This window comes from Dromiciops gliroides, chromosome 6 (genome assembly GCF_019393635.1).
Source record: "Dromiciops gliroides isolate mDroGli1 chromosome 6, mDroGli1.pri, whole genome shotgun sequence".
NCBI lineage: Eukaryota > Metazoa > Chordata > Mammalia > Microbiotheria > Microbiotheriidae > Dromiciops > Dromiciops gliroides.
Window position 1 is genome coordinate 238,431,958 of NC_057866.1, and position 20,132 is coordinate 238,452,089.

Sequence of the window (20,132 nt, forward strand, 5' to 3'; positions counted from 1 at the left end):
TCAAAGAAAAAAAATCCTTATTCAAGTAAGGACTTCCAGAAAATTTGTAGAGAACACACAGATTTCAGTGATTCCATGAGGCAGTAAGAAATATTAAAACAAAATCAAAAGACTGGGAAAACAGAACATATAATCTACCTATTATTTTTTAAAAACTGACCTTGAAAACCATCATTTAAAAAAACTTGGACACTATATTCAAGAAATCAGTTGAGGCTGCCTAGATCTATTAGATTTTTTTCTTTTTGCTGGGCAATGAGGGTTAAGTGACTTGCCCAAGGTCACACAGCTAGTAAGTGTCAAGTATCTGAGGTCAAATTTGAACTCAGGTCCTCCTGAATCCAGAGGCAATGCTTTATCCACTGCGCCACCTAGCTGCCCCCAAGACTGCTTAGATCTAGTAGAAATAAAGGTGAGAGGTGACCTTAATGTAGGTTAGTACTGTTATTTTTATTATATTGCTTTATCCTACTCATTAGCAATCACTATTTCTCTAATTATTTGCCTGTCTTTTTATAAATGGTGCTTTGTCCTTATATTAATATTATGAGTATCTTGACATGTACACTTCCAAGTATTTTAAAAATCCTTTTTTGTTCAGTCATTCCAGACTCTTAGTGACCCCATTTTGGGGGGTTTTCTTGGCAAAGATACTAGAGTGATTTGCTACTTCCTTCTCCAGCTGATTTTATAGATGAGGAAATTGAGGCAAACAGTTAAGTAACTTACCCAGGGTCACACACCTAGTAAGTGTCTGAGGCTCGATTATCTCAGGTTTTCCTAACTCCAGGACCCAGCTGCCCTTTATACATTCTAGAATTATTCTAAATATAATTCTTCCTTCTTTCTCTTCTTGATGGATGTTTCCATATACATCTTAAATTCAACATGTCTAAAATTGAACTTACTGTCTTGTTCTCCAAGGTCTTCCCCTTTTCCTAAGTTTCCTGTTACTACTGAGGGTACCATCATCTTCCAAGTCACCCAGGCTTGCAATCTAGGTGTCATCCTCTACCTTCCCTTACTTCCTATATACAATATGTTGCTAGGTCCTGTCAATTGCCTTGTTATATCTCTCATATATGTCACCTCCTCTCTTACACTGCCAACATCTAAGCAGAGATCCTCTTCACAACTATTACAAGAGCCTAATGTCTGTTTTCCCTTTCTCAAGTCTCTTCCCTACTCCAATCCATCCTCTACCCAGGTGTCCAAGTGATCTTCCTGAAATTCAGATCTGACTATGTCATGTCCCTTCTAAATAAACTCCAGCGTCTTAAAACTTTTCCTAATCTGGACCCTCACTATCTTTCCAGTCTTCTTACACATTACATCACTCCACACACTCCACAATTTAGTGACACTGTTCTCCTAAACCCAGCATTCCTCCTGACTCTAGACATTTTCATAGGCTGCCCTACATGCCTGAAATGCTCTCATTCCTTCCCTCTGCCTCCCAACTTTCTTGCCTTCTTTCAGCTAAAATCCCACCTTCTACAAGGAGTCTTTCCAGTTTCTTTTTGTGTGTGTGTGTGAGGCAATTGGGGTTAAGTGACTTGTCCAGGGTCACACAGCTAGTAAGTGTCAAGTGTCTGAGGCTGGATTTGAACTCAGGTCCTCCTGAATCCAGGGCCGGTGCTTTATCCACTGCACCGCCTAGCTGTCCCTTTCCAGTTTCTTTCTTTCTTTTTTTTTTTAATTGAGGCAATTGGGGCTAAGTGACTTGCCCAGGGTCACACAGCTTGTAAGTGTTAAGGGTCTGAGGCCAGATTTGAACTCAGGTCCTCCTGACTCCAGGGCCAGTGCTCTATCCACTGCGCCACCTAGCTGCCCCCCTTTCCAATTTCTTTAATACTATTGTCTTCTCTCTGAGATTATCTGCAAATTATCCTGTAACTTCTATGCTGTATATAACAAGTTTAAATATGTTATATTTTAAAGAACTCTCATTGTTTAATTTGATCATTGACAATGCTGTACTAAGGATTAGTGAAAATGCCAGACTCCGGATCAGAATCCAGTTTCCCTGATGACATCTCAACACTCAAAGAAGACAAGATTTCAAAGACTTTAAATGAACATTTTTGATTTTTCCTTCTGTTATTATATACACCATCTGTAATATGTATTCTCTGTAGAGGCCCTCCCTCTGTAGACATTGTCAAAGCGTGGGTCCATGAGGGACTGCCCCTCTGGACAAAATTTTCCCTTTCTCCCTTTCCTATATTGTTATTAACATATTGTTTGTTAGCATAGGGTTTTATATTCTGTTATTTTTTACTGTTTCATCAAGGAAACACCCCATGTGTCTTGATGAAAAAAGGGGGGAAATGTGATAAAATAATGGGACTTAGCAGACACCCAGGAGCCCCCACCTGAAGTTTGATTTGGAATTGATTGAATTGGGTGAGACTGAGAGACTAAGTACCTACTTGTGATTATGAAATCTACCTGCCCAGCCCCAAGTAGGGTGTTGTTCTCAGAAGTTGAACCTAGTTAAGGTTGATTAAATTGAGATCACATGTGGGCAACCCTGAGGAGAGCGTGTTCTCAGAAGCTATGGACTGAGACATCAACCGGAGGCCACTCTCAGCCAATCAACTTGAAGAACCTCCCATTTATGGGAGGAGGACAGGAAGTAGGAAGCAGGAGGGGGCGGGCGCTGGTGGACTGGAGCTGCCTCTTTTGGTTCGAGACATCAGCTTGGTGGCAGAACTTCACGTGGGCTGTTAGGAAAGCTAGGATTTCCATGTCATAAGGAATCTGTTCTCAATTTTTTTCTCTCTTCACTATCTTATATCTTTTAATAAACCCTTAAAAGCCTAAACTCTCGGTGAATTTATCAATGATTTTAGCCAGTTTCCCCCCAAAACTGGGGGGGGGGGCAGATTAGAACCCACATTTAGATTTTAAACAGCACACTTCTTCCTACATAGTTATTTGCATATTGTTTACCCCATTGAGAGAGCAGGGACTCTGCCTTTCTTTATATGCTTAGAACTTAACGCAGTGCCTGGCAAAGTAGGTGTTTCTTGACTTCTTTTGCTGGGTTTAATTGCTTATAAAGAAATGCCAATGATTTCTGTGGATTTATTTTAAATCTTACAACTTTGCTAAAGTAATTTCATTAATTTTTAGTTGACTCTCTAGGGTTCCCTTACTATGCCATCCTATCATCTGCAAAAAAAGTCATCATTTTACTTCTTTTTTTTTCTTATTCTTATTCCTTCGATCTCTTTTTCTTTCTTTTTTGCTTTAGCTCAAACTTCTAGCACTATGTGAAATAGAAAAATATGCCTTTCCCCCTTCTCTTTTGTTTTAGACTGTAATTGAGCAGTCTGTTTTCTGGTGTGTTTCCTTACAAGTCAGACCAGTTTCTTTATGATAACCTTTGCTTGTTTGAATGCTTAAGTCCAAATATCTATCATATTACTGTGTCCTTAATGGATCTAGGAGAGGTGTGGATATATGAATCCTTAAAATACTGGTGCCTTGTAGTTTGCCTAGAGCATACCATGCATGCTCATAAATTCCTTTTTTTTCTTTTTACATTTAAGCAACCCAAAGACTGCCGCATTACTTTGTTTCTTTGTTATAGATATCCATACATGAAAGTCTTGGCTGATTCTTTTTCTAGTGTAAAAAGAAAAGATTTCCATATATATATACATATATATGTATATATATATATAAGATACATAGACATTAAAATCCAGAACATTTTATTTAAAACATATATTAATTTCAATAGAAGAAGTATAAATAATTTTTATGGCATCCAGTTCTTTCCTAGAGTGGAATGTTTGATCTTGAGGTAGTGATTACCTGTTATCTGAAGTAAAAGTTGAATGTGACCCAAAGATGTTGTTTGATTTTTTAAAAAATGCTTGTAAATGGTGAGTCCAGGATTTTCAATCTCCATTTGATTATTAAATTATTTTTTAATCCAAGTGTAAAACTTGACATTAATCTTCTTAAGATTTTTTTTTCTTATTCCATTCAACTCAGTGTTGTAGACTGCCAAGATCTTTTTTGGACCCGCATTGTATCATCCAGTTTGCTGCTGGCTATCCCTACCAGCTTTATGCCATCCATAAATTAGATTAGAATGCCACCTTTGCCTTTATCCAAACCATTGCTATAAATGTTAAATAGCACAGTATCAAGCCAAGATCCTTGGTAAATTCACCTGAAGACCTGCCAAGTTGACATGGAACCATAAGTGACTATTCTTTGAGAACAGGCATTCATCCAATCCTGAACCCATTTAATTATACTATTGACTAGTTAATGTCTTTCCAGCCTTCCTTTAGGAATAATACGAGATACTGTATCAAATGGTATACTGAAATCTGAGTAACCTATGTTTACATCATTCCCCTTATCCATGAGTTTAGTGACCCTTTCTAAAGAGGAAATAGATGAAGCTGGCAACTGCATGTCCTGTAAGCTGCCCAAACTCAACATGTGCAAAAGGAAATTTATTGTCTTTCCTCAGTGTTCTGAACTAGACCTGCTATCAGCCAAATATTTGGTAGTTTATGTTCAATATTGGAACAAAATTAGACACTTGTGGGTTACTCATCAGTTAACAAAAAATATTTATTAAGCCATAGCAGAAGAAGGATATTCAACAAGGAAATACATTGAGTATATATACACTTGTGGTATCTCAAGTGGATTCAGCTGAGCAAAGCTCCCTGTCCTCAGTTGCTGGTTTTGATCCATCAGTCAAACATTAGAGCCCATCTCAAGCTCCTCATGACTGCTTTGTACTCAGGAGACTGGGAAGTGATGCCAACAGACTGAGCCTTTAGTATTATGAGGCAAATTAGTCTTGAGGATGATTTCAATATCTTAAAAAAAAAAACTAGCTGTGTTTGCAAGGAGGCTAAAGATAGGTTATTGCCCCTACCACGCTCCTAAACCTGTCACTTTCCAAACTTCCCAATTTCTGTTGCCGTGTCCAATATCCTTCCAATTATCCAAGTTTGCAACTTTTCTGTTACCTTCTCTGCTAGATATCTGATCAGTTCTATTCATTCACCTAAACCTCTCTACTCTAGTGCAAGTTCTCACTACTTTTCAGTTAAAGTTCTGTAACAGCCTCTTTTTAGATTTTTATTAATATCTTTTGTTTTTATCTTGCCTAGATTTCCCCATTTGAACCTCCTCCAACCCTTTAGAACTATTGTATTGAGAACATTTAGAGAACTCTTTGCCTGTTGCCTCAAATTTATGTTATTTTGCCACAACTCTGCACCAGAAACTTTTTTTGGGGGGGGGTGTTTCTATGGTGAGAACTTCATTTACTATTCCACCCAAGTCATCTCTTTTCAAGGCTAAACATTCCCCCACATTTCTTCAAAGGACTAAATAGCTTAATTTCCACTCTTCTCACCAACCTGGTTATACTCTTCTGGATGGGTTGCAGCTGTCACTGTCTTTTCTAAAATATGGTGCTACAAATTGAACACAATTCTCTAGGCATGGTGTGACTAGAAGAGAACTTTCACCTCTCTATTTCTGGACATCGTACCAGGACATAAAGTGTAACATAGTCACACTTGCTCAATCTAGTATTTGTGCAGTTTATTAAAAATAAATTTAAAAATGAAACACTTTAAATTCTCCTATTACATTAATATTACCTGTCCTGATCTTTTTGGCTATTGGCTACCATTGACTGTGTAAGCTGGTCTTTCTTAACTTTGCATTATCTGATAATTTGAGAACCATTCTATGTATGTTTCCATTCAATTCAATGAGAAAAATATGACAAACAAGACAGGACCAGGACTTAATTCCTGGGATTTTCTAACAGACTTTTCTCAAGGTTAATATGCAGAGCTACTCATCATCATCATTCAAGTCAGATAATTTAAACAGTTCTGAATCCATCTATAATTGCATCATGATCTAAATTTCTGTCCACAATTCTCCCTTTATATTCTAACTTTTATTTTTCCAAATAAAATTTACTATTTTGCTAATAAATAATAACAAATAGGGGCAGCTAGGTGGCACGGTGGATAGAGCACCGGCCCTGTAGTCAGGAGGACCTGAGTTCAAATCTGGCCTTGACACTTACTAGCTGTGTGACCTTGGGCAAACCACTTAACCCCAATTGCCTCACCAAAATAAATAAATAAATAAATAAATAATAACAAATGTTTTTTTTTTTGTCTATATCCAGTTTTATTGGTATCTAGTTCTCTGTGAATAGTGAATTCCAGAAGTGTAGAAAACAATAGTAAAGAAGCCAGGCGCAAAAAGGTAACCTGGCCAGTGGTATCAGTCTGGAGGTGGTGTGGGTTAGGAGCTCCTCTTGGAAGGGAGGATGGTGTCCAGCTCATGGATGCCATCTTTGTCGATGATCCGGACGCTGAAGGAAGGTAGGTTGAGGATGAAGCGCTTCTGAAGCTCTTCCAGACATTTCTTCAGGAGCTCTACTGCCTCCTCACGTGTGATACTTGGTTTGTAATAACGATCGAGGATGCTGAGGGTCAAGAAGGCACCATAACCGTGGGCTGCAAATGGAGCTTTGGCCAGGGCTGCCAGGTAGTCCATGTAGTACAGTGCAGGTCCTTCGTGCTCATCATAGCCAGCCAGCAGGAGGTTGACATGGTATGGGGTCCTACTCCGGAGGTAGTCAGCCAGATTTCGACGTGTGAAATTAGCTGCTGCTGTGGGAGACAATTCATACCCATTGCGCATCTTGTAGAGTTGTACATTTTTCTGAATGTATTCAGCAAACTGCACAGTGTCTCCAGCCTCTCCAACACAAAGAAGTAAGATCTTCTCACTCATCTTAAACATCTTGTCATGATCGTCCTTCATCTGGATGATGTTACTGGCGGCCACGCGGTCCGAGGCCACCAGGATGTAGTCGGGCCCCTGAATGCCAATAAGGTACTCCATGGCGGGCAGCGGGACAGGACTGGACTCAGCTCGGGCTGGACCTGCCTGCGGTTCCTTGTCTCCGCCGGCTCAGCGGTGAGACAGCACCGCGCAGGCTAACAAATGTTGTTTTTAACAGTAATGAATGTATTATTATAAAGTAACCTTTTGGTAATTTAATAGATAAAGCATTAAAAACATAAATTAACTGTGGTAATATTGTCATTTTATGATATTGGCATGGCCTAGCCATGAGCACTGAATGAGTCCTCCACCTGTTTAAGTTGTTCTTTAACCTGTATAAGTTTTTGTGTGCTTTCATAGATTGATCCATAGATACTTTATGTATTTTGTTTTTATTTGGAATGTAATTACCCTTTCTATTATTGCTTCTTGGATTTTGTCATTGTTATATAGAAATGCTGATTTTTAAGGGTATATTTTATAGCCTGCCACTTGGCTGAAGCTATGCATTGTCTCAATTAGTATCTATGCTGATTTTCAAGGATTTTTCAAGCATACTATCAACTCGTTAGCAAAAAGGGATATTTTTATTTCTCCTTTACCTATCTTTTTGCCTTTAATTTCTTTTTCTTGTATCATTGCTGTTGCTAGCATTTCCAGAATTATATGAAATAATAGCAGGGAAAGTGGGTATCCTTGTTTCCCGCCTGTTTTTATTGGAAAAGCTTTTCATGTATTCCAATTGCTTATGATATTTGGTTTGGGTTTTAGATAGTGGTTTTTTAATGATATTTTTAAAAGTCCTTCTATGATTATACATTGTTGAGTTTTTAACATTCATGAGCATGGTACTTATCAAAGGCTTTTTCTGCACTTATAATGGTTTTTGATGTTTTGTTTTTAATATGATTAATTATGTTGATTATCTTCCAAATGTTGAACCATCATTGCATTTCTGATATAAATAGAACTTATTCACAATAAATGATTTCTTAAATAGATTCAACAAGATTCAGTTGAATTTATATTCATTCATGATATTATTCTGCAGTTTGCCTTCTGTTGTTTTATCCTTCTCTGATTTAGCTGTTAGGACTTTTTTTTAATCTCCAAAAATGATTCTGGGAAGGTGCTTTCTTTGTCAATTTTTGAGAGTCATTTGTGTAGTATTAGTACTAACTTGCCTTTAAAAGTCTGATAGACTTTTGTGATTCCTTCAGGACCAGTTTTTCCCTTGGTAATTCTTTTTTATCTAGTTTTATTTCTTTTTCTGATATCAGGTTATTTAAGATCTCTATCTCATCTTCTGTCCATTTGGGTATTTTGTACTTCTGAAGGTATTGTTCTATTTTTGTTGTTGTTGTTGTTCTCCATTTTGTTAGCACATAACATTGTATAATAGGTTTTGATTATTCTTTTGTTAAGGTTTTACTTTTCTTAAGAGCATTGAGGATTTTTCTTTTGCTTTACTATGCATATTTGCTACAAGAGATTTGTTTTTCTTTTTCTTTTTTTTTCAATGGCATTCAGGGTGGGAGGAAATGAAAATATTTGGGAGAGGGCTTTGCTACAAATGCCAAATGTATGTACTTTCAGGGAAGGTCAGGGAAGATTGATGTATCATTTGTTTTACTTAACTTTTACTTTGTTATAAGTGACCCTCTCACAAAGTGAGAGTTGAGTGAACTTCAGTGATTCCATTTTCTTACTCAATCCTGAAGCTAGCTCAGTTTCCTTTCTATTCAATTATGGGTCTATTCAATTTCTGTCTTGTGAAAAAACTTTATTGTATTGTTTGAATCTAGCCCTGTGTGGCTAAGCTGGACCACCTCTACTTATTGTTGAGACCCTTAACCTAGGTTATATTGACCAGAAACCTAGTTAGATCTAAAGACTGATGCAAAGAGTTTTCTCCTAATTATATATCTCAAGCCACCCATATATCTTATCTGAAAACTGGCCCCATACTGATCAATCAATTACTGCTTTCTTGTTCCTTTGATTAAATACAGAAACCTAGGTGAAGTGAGATATCTGTTTTTCTGATTTCAGGGAATTGCACCTGCTTGCTTCCCCCCTCCCAACTTAGAAAGCCATTAATCTTTTTTAAAAAAATAAACATTTTTATTTACAGTTTTGAGTCCCAAATTTTATCTCTCCTTCTGTCCTTCATCTCACCCCTTCCTGTGGTAAGCAATCAGATATGGATTATACATGGGCAATTATGTAAAACATCACTATGTTAGTCATTTTGTACAAGAAATCTTCAATAACAGAAAAAAATGAAAGTGAAAAATAGCAAAGTCTTTCCAGGCCTTTATGAAATCATCCTGCTTGTCATTTCTTATAGCACAATAATATTCCATCAGCATCATATACCAGTTTGTTTAGCCATTCCCTAATTGATGGGCATTCCTTTGATTTCCAATTTTCAGCCACCACAAAAAAGAGCTGCCAAAAATATTTTTGTACAAATAGGTCTTTTTATCTTTTGGGGGACATCCTTGGGATATAAACCTAGCAGTGGTATTGCTGGATCAAAGGTTCTATGATTGCATAATTCCAAATTGCTCTTCAGAATGGTTGGATTTTTTCACAACTCCACCAACAGTGAATTAGCATCCCAACTTTCCCACATCCCATCCAACATCCAACATTTTCCTTTTTTTGTTATATTTGAAAGCCCTTAATCTTTATTGTAATTAGAAATCAGATTACCTAATCTTGTATCCTGGTTTATATTCAGACAATTCTCTTCTTTTAATGCATTAAATATGTCTCCCTCTGTATTCTGGGTCCAGTGCAAGCTGGGGAAGGTCTGGTCCTGATTCGTTATGCAATTGGCAAGTATTGCCTAATAAATTGATGTTCTCAGAGGCTGGAGCCTTTGTTTCCTCAGGTATTTCAGATGTCATATACTATATCTGTAAATATGGTATAAAACCAAAATACCTCCATCAAACAAACAAAATATTAGACCAATAATAAGTATAAAAATAATATTTCTGATGGTAATGCTAATAACTGACATTTATTTATTTTCCAAATGCAATACAGCCTGTATTCTACCTATTATTTAATTCTGAACCCAGTTCACTGTTTACTTGGAGGATGAGTACAAAATAAACATACCCTCACATGTTCAATATATGCAATGCTATATGTATACACATACAGATATGTATAGACACATATGTAAAATATACACATTTATGCACACATATATGCCTGTACAAAAATATATACCTCATATATTTCTTTATATGTCTATGTCATTTGATTGTAAGTTTCTTGATGGTGGAAACTGTTTTTGTCTTTCATCCTCTCCCTAGTACTTAGCCCTATGGCTTGCAGGTGCTTAATAAATGTTTCTTGACTTGAAGAAGAATAAAAAGAATAGGCCATACCAGACTAATTTTCTATTTTGACAGGATTATTAAATTGGTAGGCCAGCCATCAATTGGGTAATGGCTGAATAAGTTGTGGTATATGAATGTAATGGAATACTATTGTGCTGTAAGAAACGATGAGCAGGCAGATTTCAGAGACACCTGGAAGGACTTACATGAACTGATGCTAAGTGAGATGATCAGAACCAGGAGAACATTGTACACAGTATCAAAAACATTGTGTGTTGATCAACTGTGATAACCTTGACTCATCTCAGCAATACAATGGTCCAAGGTAGTTCCAAAGGACTCATAATGTAAAATGCTCTCCAAATCCAGAGAAAAGGAACTGTGGAATCTGGATGCAGATTGAATGATGCTATTTCTATTTTATTTTTGTTTTTCTTTTTTTGAGGTTTTTCCTTTTTTGCTCTGATTCTTCTTTCACAGCATGACTGATGCAGAAATGTGTTTAATGTGATTGTATATATACATATATATATAACCTATATTGGATTGCTTGCTGTCTTGGGGAGGGGGGAGTGAAGGGAGGGAGGGAAAAAATTTCAAACTAGAAATCTTATAAAAACAAATGTTGAAAACTATCTACTTTTATAAAAAAAAAATTGGTAGGCCAGGGGAATGCTGTATATATAGTTTACTTAAGATTTCAGTATAACATTTGATAAAATGTCTCATATTACTCTCGAGGAAGAGATGAAAAGATGTGGGTTAGATAATAGTATGATAGTGACTATAATGGAAATTAAAAGGAAAGGAAAAAATGTGAAATATTTTGTGGAGAATTTGGAACCTAGATGTTAGTATCAGGGGAAAAGTCAGAGATGACTCTGAGGTTATAAGCCTGGGTGGGTGGCTGAGAGGGGCCATGAAGATAAATAGAGAAGTTAGGGCTGAGGATAGGATTTTTGGATAAGATGAGAACATTTTGTAGAATTTGAAGCATCTAGGTAGAGATGTCCAAGAGGCATATGGGAATATGGAATTATACTTTTGCAGAGAGGGTAAAGGTAGAGTTATAGATTTGGTGTCATCTCTGCATAAAGGTGATAATTTTAGGTATTAGAATGGATGAAATTGCCACATAATGGAGATTACATACAAGTAAGAGGTCCCTTGACCTAACCTTGGGAGACACATATATGTACAAAGAATTAGGAAAATAGGGAGTCAGAAAAGAAGACAAATTAGTCATAGAGTTGGAAAGAAAGCCAAAAAAATGTAGCATCATGGAAGAAGTCTATTCCTTTTCCAGTACAGGAATTGAAAAGTGTGTTCAAAAGGAAGAGGTGGTCAACAGAGTCCAATGCTGTAGGAAAAAAAAAAGGACAAGGAAAAAGGTCAAGGACAGGAAAAAAATACCACTGGACTTAGTTATAAGGAAGTCCTCATTGGCATTAGAGAAAGCTGTTGCAATAGAATGGTAGGGGATTGAAGCCATATTGCAAGAATTGAAGTCTTTGCTTCTGACCACTGCCTTCCCTTCTATCATCCCCATACCCTTCTCTTATCCCCCTTCCCTCCTACTTCTCAAGAGGGTAAGATAGACTTTTATACCCAACTGAGTCTTTGAGCCAATTCTGATGAGAGTAAAATTCAAGCACTATCCCCCATCCCCAATATTTCCTTCCATAGTAATAGCTCATTTACTCCATTCTACCTCTTCCTTCCCTTTTCACCCCTTAATTTTTGATATCATCCATCATAGTCAACTTATACCCACATCCTCTGTCAATGTATATGCCTTCTAACTGCCCTACAAGTGATAAAGTTATTGAGTTAAAAGTATCATCTTCCTGTGTGGGAATATAAACCATTTAAATTTATTGAATCCTTTAGGCTTTTTCTTTCCTGTTTACCTTTTTATATTTCTCTTGAATATTTTGTGTGAAAATCAAATTTTTTTGTTCAAGAATACTTTCATCAAGAATACTTGAAAGTTCTCAATTTCATTGAATAGTATTTTTTCCCTTGAAGATGATACTCAGTTTCGTTGGATGGTGATTCTTGGTTATAATCCTACTTCCTTTGCCTTCCAGAATATCATATTCCAAGCCCCAAACTTTTTTGTAGAAGCTGTTAAATCCTGTGTAATCCTGACTGTGACTCCATGATATTTGAATTGTTTCTTTCTGGCTGCTTGCAATATTTTGTTCTTGACTTGGAAGCTCTGGAATTTGGCTATTATATTCCTTGGAATTTTCATTTTGGGATTTCTTTCAGGAGATGATTGGTGGATTCTTTCAATTTTACCCTCTGGTTTAGGATATCATGACAGTTTTCCTAAATAATTTATTTAAACATGATGTTCAGACTTTTTTTTAAATCATGGATTTCAGATAGCCCCAATAATTCTTAAATTATCTCTCCCTGATCTATTTTCCAGTTCAGTTGTTTTTCTAATGAGATATTTCACATTTTCCTCCTTTTTATTTTATTGATTTTGTTTTATTGTTTCTTGATGTCTCATGGAGTCATTAGCTTTCACTTTCCTGACTTTAATTTTTAAGGAATCATTTTCTTCTGTGGGATTTCTCCTTTTCTATTTGGCCAATTCTGCTTTTTAAAGGAGTTGTTTTATTTAGTGAATTTTTGTACTGATTTTTCAATTTTTTGTGCTTCTTTTACCAAGCTGTTGACTCTTTTTTTTTCCTGTGGGAGTTGCAGGGGGGAGAAGAATTCAGGTGAGTTCCTGCCTTACTTTGCCATCTTTGCTGCACCCTCTAGCAAGTACTCTCTAGAGTGACCCCAGAGAGACTGGGTATTTTTCTAATCCTATCTTGTTCAAGTCCTTCATTCCAGGTGTTTCGCCCCTAACTGTTAGCTTCCAATGGCTAACATTCAAGTTCTATTTAACCAATTAATACCAATTTGCTTTTGCAAATATCATATAGAATTTGTAATTCCAGAGTTCCTGCTTTTTGTCCAAAGAAAGCCATGGTTATTTGATTTGAACTAAATGGCAAAGACAGTACAAAAATGGGAAATCAGTTCTAGGAATATTGCCCTGCCAGTCACATGGTAAAGCATAGTCAAGATTCAGTAAATGCCAGGACTTATCTCTTTGGAAGAGATGAGTAAATGAGTAATTGTAGAAAGGGCTAAAATGAGTGAAAAAAAAAGAAAAAGAAAATTTGCAAGACTTGTCTCCAATAATATTTCATATATAAGCAGACAGAGACCTCAGTGTCTATAGAGACACTAGTAGAGAGACCTGGAACGTCTACTCTAGCTAGCCTCATTTGTATTCTAGGCAGGCAACATTCTCTTACGACATTCATAGGGCTAGCCAAGGCACACAAGTATGAAGTGAGTAGCAAAGATTCCAAAATAAATAAAATATACCAAGAGTTAAAACTTCATTTTAGAATACATCAGAAAAGTTCTTTACCACCACCTTGGTGGCTTCTGAAAACATAAATGATTTGTTTTAATCTTAAGGAGAAAAAAGACCTCTATTTCTTTAATTACCCAAATTGCCCTAAAAGAGGGGATCATATCTTTTATGAATTCCATAAAGTTTTAGCAGGGTGTTAATATCTGGGAAATGTTAACTACTAACCACTTTCATGACCAGGGAAAAGATTCTTTCTCTCCTCCCTCCCTCAAATATTTCTTCTCAAACCTTAAGAGTATTTAAGGGGTGGGGTGAGGGGTTCTAAAATAAGTGAAACCTACATCCTTTCAATAGAATGTGTAACGGGGTTAGGAGTCCACCAAGTTACAAATGTAAGTCCCTTGAGGCCAGGGACAGCTTAATGGTAGTTATATCCCCAGTGGCTGGCTCAATGCACTGCATGTAGTAGGCGCTTAATAAATAAATGCTTGTTGACTGACTGCCAAGCGCCCCATGCATGTTCCATATTCATCTTCCGTCCCTAAAGCAGAAATGTGTCCTTTAGCGTGTCTCTGAGTGGGTTAGAGACATATAATCCTGCTGCTAAGTATTTGGCTCTCACTCTTCAATCACTAGTGGGAGCTGGAGAGGGCAAGTTTAAAAAAAAAGAAAAGAAAAGAAAAGAAAAATAGAGGGAGCCCAGAAGCCAGTGGCTGGAGGAAAAACCCCGCGGCTGTGGCGCTAACAGCTGCAACAGGGGGTTATAACTTTGCCGTGCGGTCCGTACGCGGAGGGGCAGCAGCCGCGGGCAGCGCAGCCGAGCCTGGCCAGGGCACTGCCCTCGCCTTCAGGACCTTAGGCGGGGAAGTGGGACAAGGAGGAGGCGGCGGCAGCCACAGCAGACGAGGCACGGGAGAGCGAGAGCGGCGGACGGCTCCGAGGGAGGCAGCGGCGGCGGCCGCCCCTGGCGAGCCGAGCCTGAGCCCAAGCTCCAGCCCGAGCGCAGCCCGGTGGGTGAGTTGGGAACGTTGCAAAGTTCCAGCGCTTTAGCTCCCGGCTCGGCTCTGCCCAGGGGGGCACTCGCGGGGCGGGAGAGTTTCTGTGCGTGCCCGCTGAGGCAGAGCTAGCGAGGGCTCGGGCTTAGGGGACCCGGGGCGAACGAAGCGGGGGCTCCGCGGATGCTCGGGGCTGACCTGGGCAGCGGCGGAGTGGGGAGAGACGCTGCGGGTGGCCCGAGCCGAGCGCAGAGGTTGGCTTCGTTCGCCCCAGCCGCACACCCGCGGCTGCTTTGGAACTTGGGGTGCCTCTCGAAGAGTGTTTGAGATGGCGGGGAAGGTGGCTTAATTGGGGGGGGGGGAATGTGTGCATCCCCTCCACCCCCGTGGCCCAGCCGGCAAGACGTGAGCCACGAGGAGTAGGGGGTGTAGGAGAGGAAAAGAAAGAGGAGGGGGGAGGAAAAGGGGTCTGGCTCCTTGGTTAGGGTTCGAGATTAGCCCTGGAGGAGAATGGGCAGAGACTTGAAGTCCAGTTTGGGAGTCAGTGTGGGGAGATCTGCCGTCACCACTGGGACTCGGAAAGACAGGACCCGCATAAGGGGTGGGGGTGGGGGGGCGGGGGAGGAGATCGGAACTCTGCGAAGAGCCACCTGTGTCTGTCTTAAAGCTAGAGCCTTGGAATAATGCTGAGGCGTCTCATACAGCGACCCCCCCCCAGGTCCAACCCCCCCCTCCCGCCCCCCTCCCCAGCGCCCCTCCCCCAGCCCCAGCCCCCAGTCGGGTCTAGCGTAATCTTGTGTGTGGTTCTCTGTTCCTGGCAGATCTCTTTCTGACTCTCCGTCCGCCCCTGCCTTATCAGGGATACACGTTTCTGGTTCTCCGTAGTGTATCCATCACTAGGTGTTCTGGCACTTGGGCCTGCTAATAAGGCAGTTGTCCTTTCCCCTCCCTGGATACGGGAGCCACAGCCTGCCTAGAAAGCTTTGTAAAAACAGCAGCAAGCCAGTTAGGAACCAGGGGGTGAGGATTTTTCGCTGTGGATTACTCTTTGGGCTCCTGGACGGGTTCATTAGGGTGAGGTCAGTCCCCACGAAGGTGCGGTGAGGGATAGCAGAAGAAAGGTGTCTTTAAAGTGATCTCAGACCAAGTCACTCGCCGGAAAAGTGTCTGGAGCATAGGGCAGAGCCAAGTGTAAGGAAAAAAGAAAGAAGGAAGGAAGGAAGGAAGGAAGGAAGGAAGGAAGGAAGGAAGGAAGGAAGGAAGGAAGGAAGGGAGGGACGGAGGGAGGGACGGAGGGAGGGAGGGAAAGGAAGGGAAAGGAAAGGAAAGGAAGAAGGAAGGAGAGAGAAGGAAGGAGAGGGAAGGAAGGAGAGGGAAGGAAGAAAGGAAGAAAAGAAAGAAAGGTAGGTCACGGTACCACAGCAAAAAGCTTGTAGGAAAGAAAAAGGCTCAGTTAGAGGTGGGAGAAAAAAAGAAGCCCCCTGAAAGTTATTTAGAAAAAAAAATTATTTTGGAAATATCTTTGTTGCCTTAAAATGATAACAATCTGTTTCTTTTTCCTTACATATATTTTGAGCTCCTCCAGTGAACAATCCTAAGCATTTCTTGGGGTGAGTGTGGGTAACCATCCCCATCAAATAACACACAGGTATATTAGACAATATCCCGGTTTATTTATGCTTTGTAGTTTGTTTTCTAACTTCTTCTCCAATGATGGAGAATTATTTTGGACCGGAAAGAAAATAGTAAAAGCTGTAACAGTAATTTAAAAAGAGGAAACATCCCAGTGTTTGGGAAAACTCAATATAGAGCATTCTAGTGACATTTCCAAACTCTTACATCATTGCACAGTGCAAAAAGGTTGCATGTGTTAAGTAGTTTATCTATCTGTCTATCCATCCATCCATCCATCCATCCATCCATCCATCCATCCATCCATCCATCCATCCATCCATCAGAAACACAAAAGCCTAGCTTTTTAATGTTTTTGACATCCAGGCATAATGTAATTTTGTAGGATTTAAGAAAATATTTAAAATATTGCCTTGGCTGACAAAATTTTCATACGCTGTCATTTGTCTAATTTGCTTTATCATTTAGAAAACCAACTTTTCCTTTTGGTTGAGTGGTATGCATTTCTATTATCCCATTAATCCCAGGCTACTGTTGTTTTTATTTGGGGGGGGTAGTTTGTGATTGAAAATCACAATGTTAATTTTTGCTGTTTTAAGAGATGATTTATGTTATGTTAAGGAATCATCACTGTAAGGGGGGAGTTGCCATCTACGTCTCTCAGGTGTTGCTGCAGCAAATGGAATAGATTGAATAAGTAACTGTTGAACTGTTGAGTGGAAACCCCGTTATTTTGTGAATTCCCTTTACTGTTGGTTGGTCACTAGTATTTATAGATAACCGCAAAATTATTGCATATTCCTCTAAAAATTTCCCTCAGGTAAACAATATTTCTTAAAAATAGTTGCTAATTCAAAGATCTCTTAAAAAGTTATTTTCACATAAAAAAATTAGTTTATATCTGCTCATGGAGAACTGTGCTATGAACAGTCTCTATCTGCTATCCCCATCAGATTTACCTTCCTAATTTTCTTTTTTTTTAAAAGAAGGGTAGGGGAAGCTAGGTGGTGTAGTGGATAAAGCACCGGCCCTGGATTCAGGACCTGAGTTCAAATCCGACCTCTGACACTTGACACTTACTAGCTGTGTGACCCTGGGCAAGTCACTTAACCCCCATTGCCTGCCCCCCCCCCAAAAGAAGGGTAATATCAAAATTCGTTGTTCTTTCCTGAGCCCTCATTAGCTTTTTTGGAGGAGGAGCTGATTGATTGGTCATGTGTAGATTGTTGAAAATTACTTTGATATTCTATAATCAGAAGTTGTATACATGAGGTGTTTTAAATCAAACTGTGTAGTGGGAACAGTTGTGATTTTTATGTGGATTTGGAATGCTGGATGAAAGAGACCAATGAATTGCTATTAGAGTAGAAGTGCTTTTTGTTATGGTGGCATCATTGATTAAACGTGCAAGACTAAAATTTGTGATATAATGTTCCCTTTTACTTGGTTGGACACTAATTGAAATAGAGCCTGTACAATGCTCTTTCCTTTTGGATGATTGTCAGAAAGAGCAAAGCATTTCAGGATGCTTTTATGGCAAATGATTCTTAAGATGTTTTTCCTATTTAGCTTTCACATAAATAGGAGTGAATATATCTGGTGATAAAATAGAAACAAATATTGGTACAGCTAAACTTTTTCTTCTAATGTAAAACAATAAAAGCCATGTATTGAATTTACCCATGTAGGAGTACTGATAATCACATATTATCCCTAAGCATGAAATAATATTTCTCTTTCCGTTAATTATTAAGAAAAATGAGCAAAGCCTCATTTGTCACAGAGTAATATAATGAAATTTCTAGTTAACCGAAACTCCAAGAGCAAAGTCCTTAAAGCTTTTATTCATTTTGATGGTAATCTTTCTCAAATGTACTGTGTAATCCAATAAATAGCTTCTTAAACAGAGTTCATTGGGCATAATCTAACCTTTTCTTAAGTGACTTCTCAGTTATTATGCCCTTGCAGCCTCCTTACTCCTCCTAGGGTCCCAGAGTGCTGTGCTTTGAGTTCTTGTGTCTAGTTCTATAGTTTTTCTGTTGGTTTTCTCATAGGTACCGTTAGCTCACTGATACTTTTAATCTATTGAGTCTAATCTGCTATGTGCTGAGAAACTAGATAAACAGACTTCTCAAAATCATAATGAGTAAATAGTATCTAGGCCCATTCTAAGAAGTAAAATACATGGATGTTACAACAGCTGTTTTCATTGCTGAGGGACCTTTTTCAATTCCACTTTATTTGTTCACAGCTGAAATTACCAAACGCTTGGCTTCTGGTTGAGTAAAATAGTATTATATACCACATCTTATTTAAAATTTTTAATTCCAAATTCTTTCCCTCCTTTCTTCCCTCCCTTCCCCCCTCCCTGAGATGGTAAGCAGATATAGGTTTTACATGTACAATCTAATAAAACATTTCCATATTAGCCATTCTGTACAAGATGACTCACATAAAAGAAAAAGAATGAAAGAAAGTGAGAAATAGCACGCTTCATTCTCTGAAGGCAGATAGTATGCTTCATCTTTAGTCCTTGGATCATGATATCTTTTTTTTAAGATATCAAAGTAAAAAGTTATAGAAATTAAGATAACTGCTATCAATAGATAAATATAATTATTGAATATCTTTTACATATATAATATTATGTATAGAATATTGATAAGTTACATTTTTGCAACTAGTAATAGTAGAAGTATTGTACAGAAGATTGACACAGTGTGTGGTGGTAATGGGAACACAAAAAAAAGAAAGGATGTGAGAAACTTAAAAAAGGAAGAATTAATAGGAACTTGTGAATTATTGATTTTGAGGTGTAAGAGTTGGAGGAGATAAATATAAATTACAGGTTTTGAAGTTGGTGGACTATGGGAATGTTGAAAGAAATCCTTATAAAGATGGTCAATTGGTTTTGTCTAGAAGATAAATTTGTGCATCAACATATTCTGTTTGAGGTGACCATGGCAAGTACAGGGTCTGAGCAACCAGAGGTACCTGACTGGAACCCAGGGAGAATGCAGGGATGGAAGGATAAATTTGGGGATTATTTACATAAAGGTAATGGTTGAAATTATGAGACTTATTTGTTTTTCATTAGGCAAGGATTCTTAATTTGTGGTTCATTAAGCACCAAGGGCTTTGGGGATAGATTTCAAGGAGTCTTTGAATTTGAATGGGTTGAAAGTTACATCTTTATTATCACTCATCTCTGATGGAAACAGCATTTCCTTATGAATGAAGGTAATAAAGCATTATTCTGAAAAGGGATCCATGAATTTCACTGGGCTTCCAAAGGTGTCCATGGCACAAAAAGAGGAGGGTATTGTAAAGATGGGAAGAGCAGAAAGCTGAAAAGTGGTCTTTGAAAGGTATACCTACATAGATTTGTATAAGAATTGTGATCATTCAGATCAAGGCTGGGTTGAAAATTCCTGTTATTTTACAGAGGGAAAAAAATAATTGCTAACCAATTTAATGGTATAGAACAAAAATGAATGGGGGTGGTGCTTAAATGACATATGGATCAGCAATTAACATGTAGGTTAAATATTTTTATCCCTGAATTCATTATGTCCCTGAATCAATTTTGGTTTTATATTTTTGTTACTTTTCAAACATCAATTTTATATAGCAGCAAACTATCAAAAGTAAGTCCACTCAGTGGTGTTTTTGGATCTCATGTCACATTTTTGTATTTACCAGATGGTGTGTGTGTGTGTGTGTGTGTGTGTGTGTGTGTGTGTGTGTGTAAGTGGTGGTCCAGACTTGTTATTTCATCCTTGTAGAGATATTTGGAAAGGAATTCATAATAATGATAGCAATAATAGCCTAGCACTTAGGTATAATTTTAAGGTTTCCGAAGTGTTTTACATGTTACATAATTTGATCCTCACA

The 20,132-nt window shown here is 38.4% G+C and overlaps 1 protein-coding gene across 1 annotated transcript; it reads right to left on the minus strand.

The window, feature by feature from the left end:
* Positions 1-6,173: 6,173 nt before the first annotated feature.
* On the minus strand, positions 6,174-6,980 carry LOC122730514 (proteasome subunit beta type-2). Its single transcript, XM_043969655.1, has one exon. The coding sequence runs from the start codon at positions 6,919-6,921 to the stop codon at positions 6,316-6,318; it is 606 nt and encodes a 201-aa protein (XP_043825590.1). The 5' UTR covers positions 6,922-6,980; the 3' UTR covers positions 6,174-6,315.
* Positions 6,981-20,132: the final 13,152 nt, after the last annotated feature.

Coding starts and splice junctions, on each gene's coding strand:
- LOC122730514 (XM_043969655.1), bottom strand. CDS start 6,921: ATGGAGTACCTTATTGGCATTCAGGGGCCCGACTACATCCTGGTGGCC.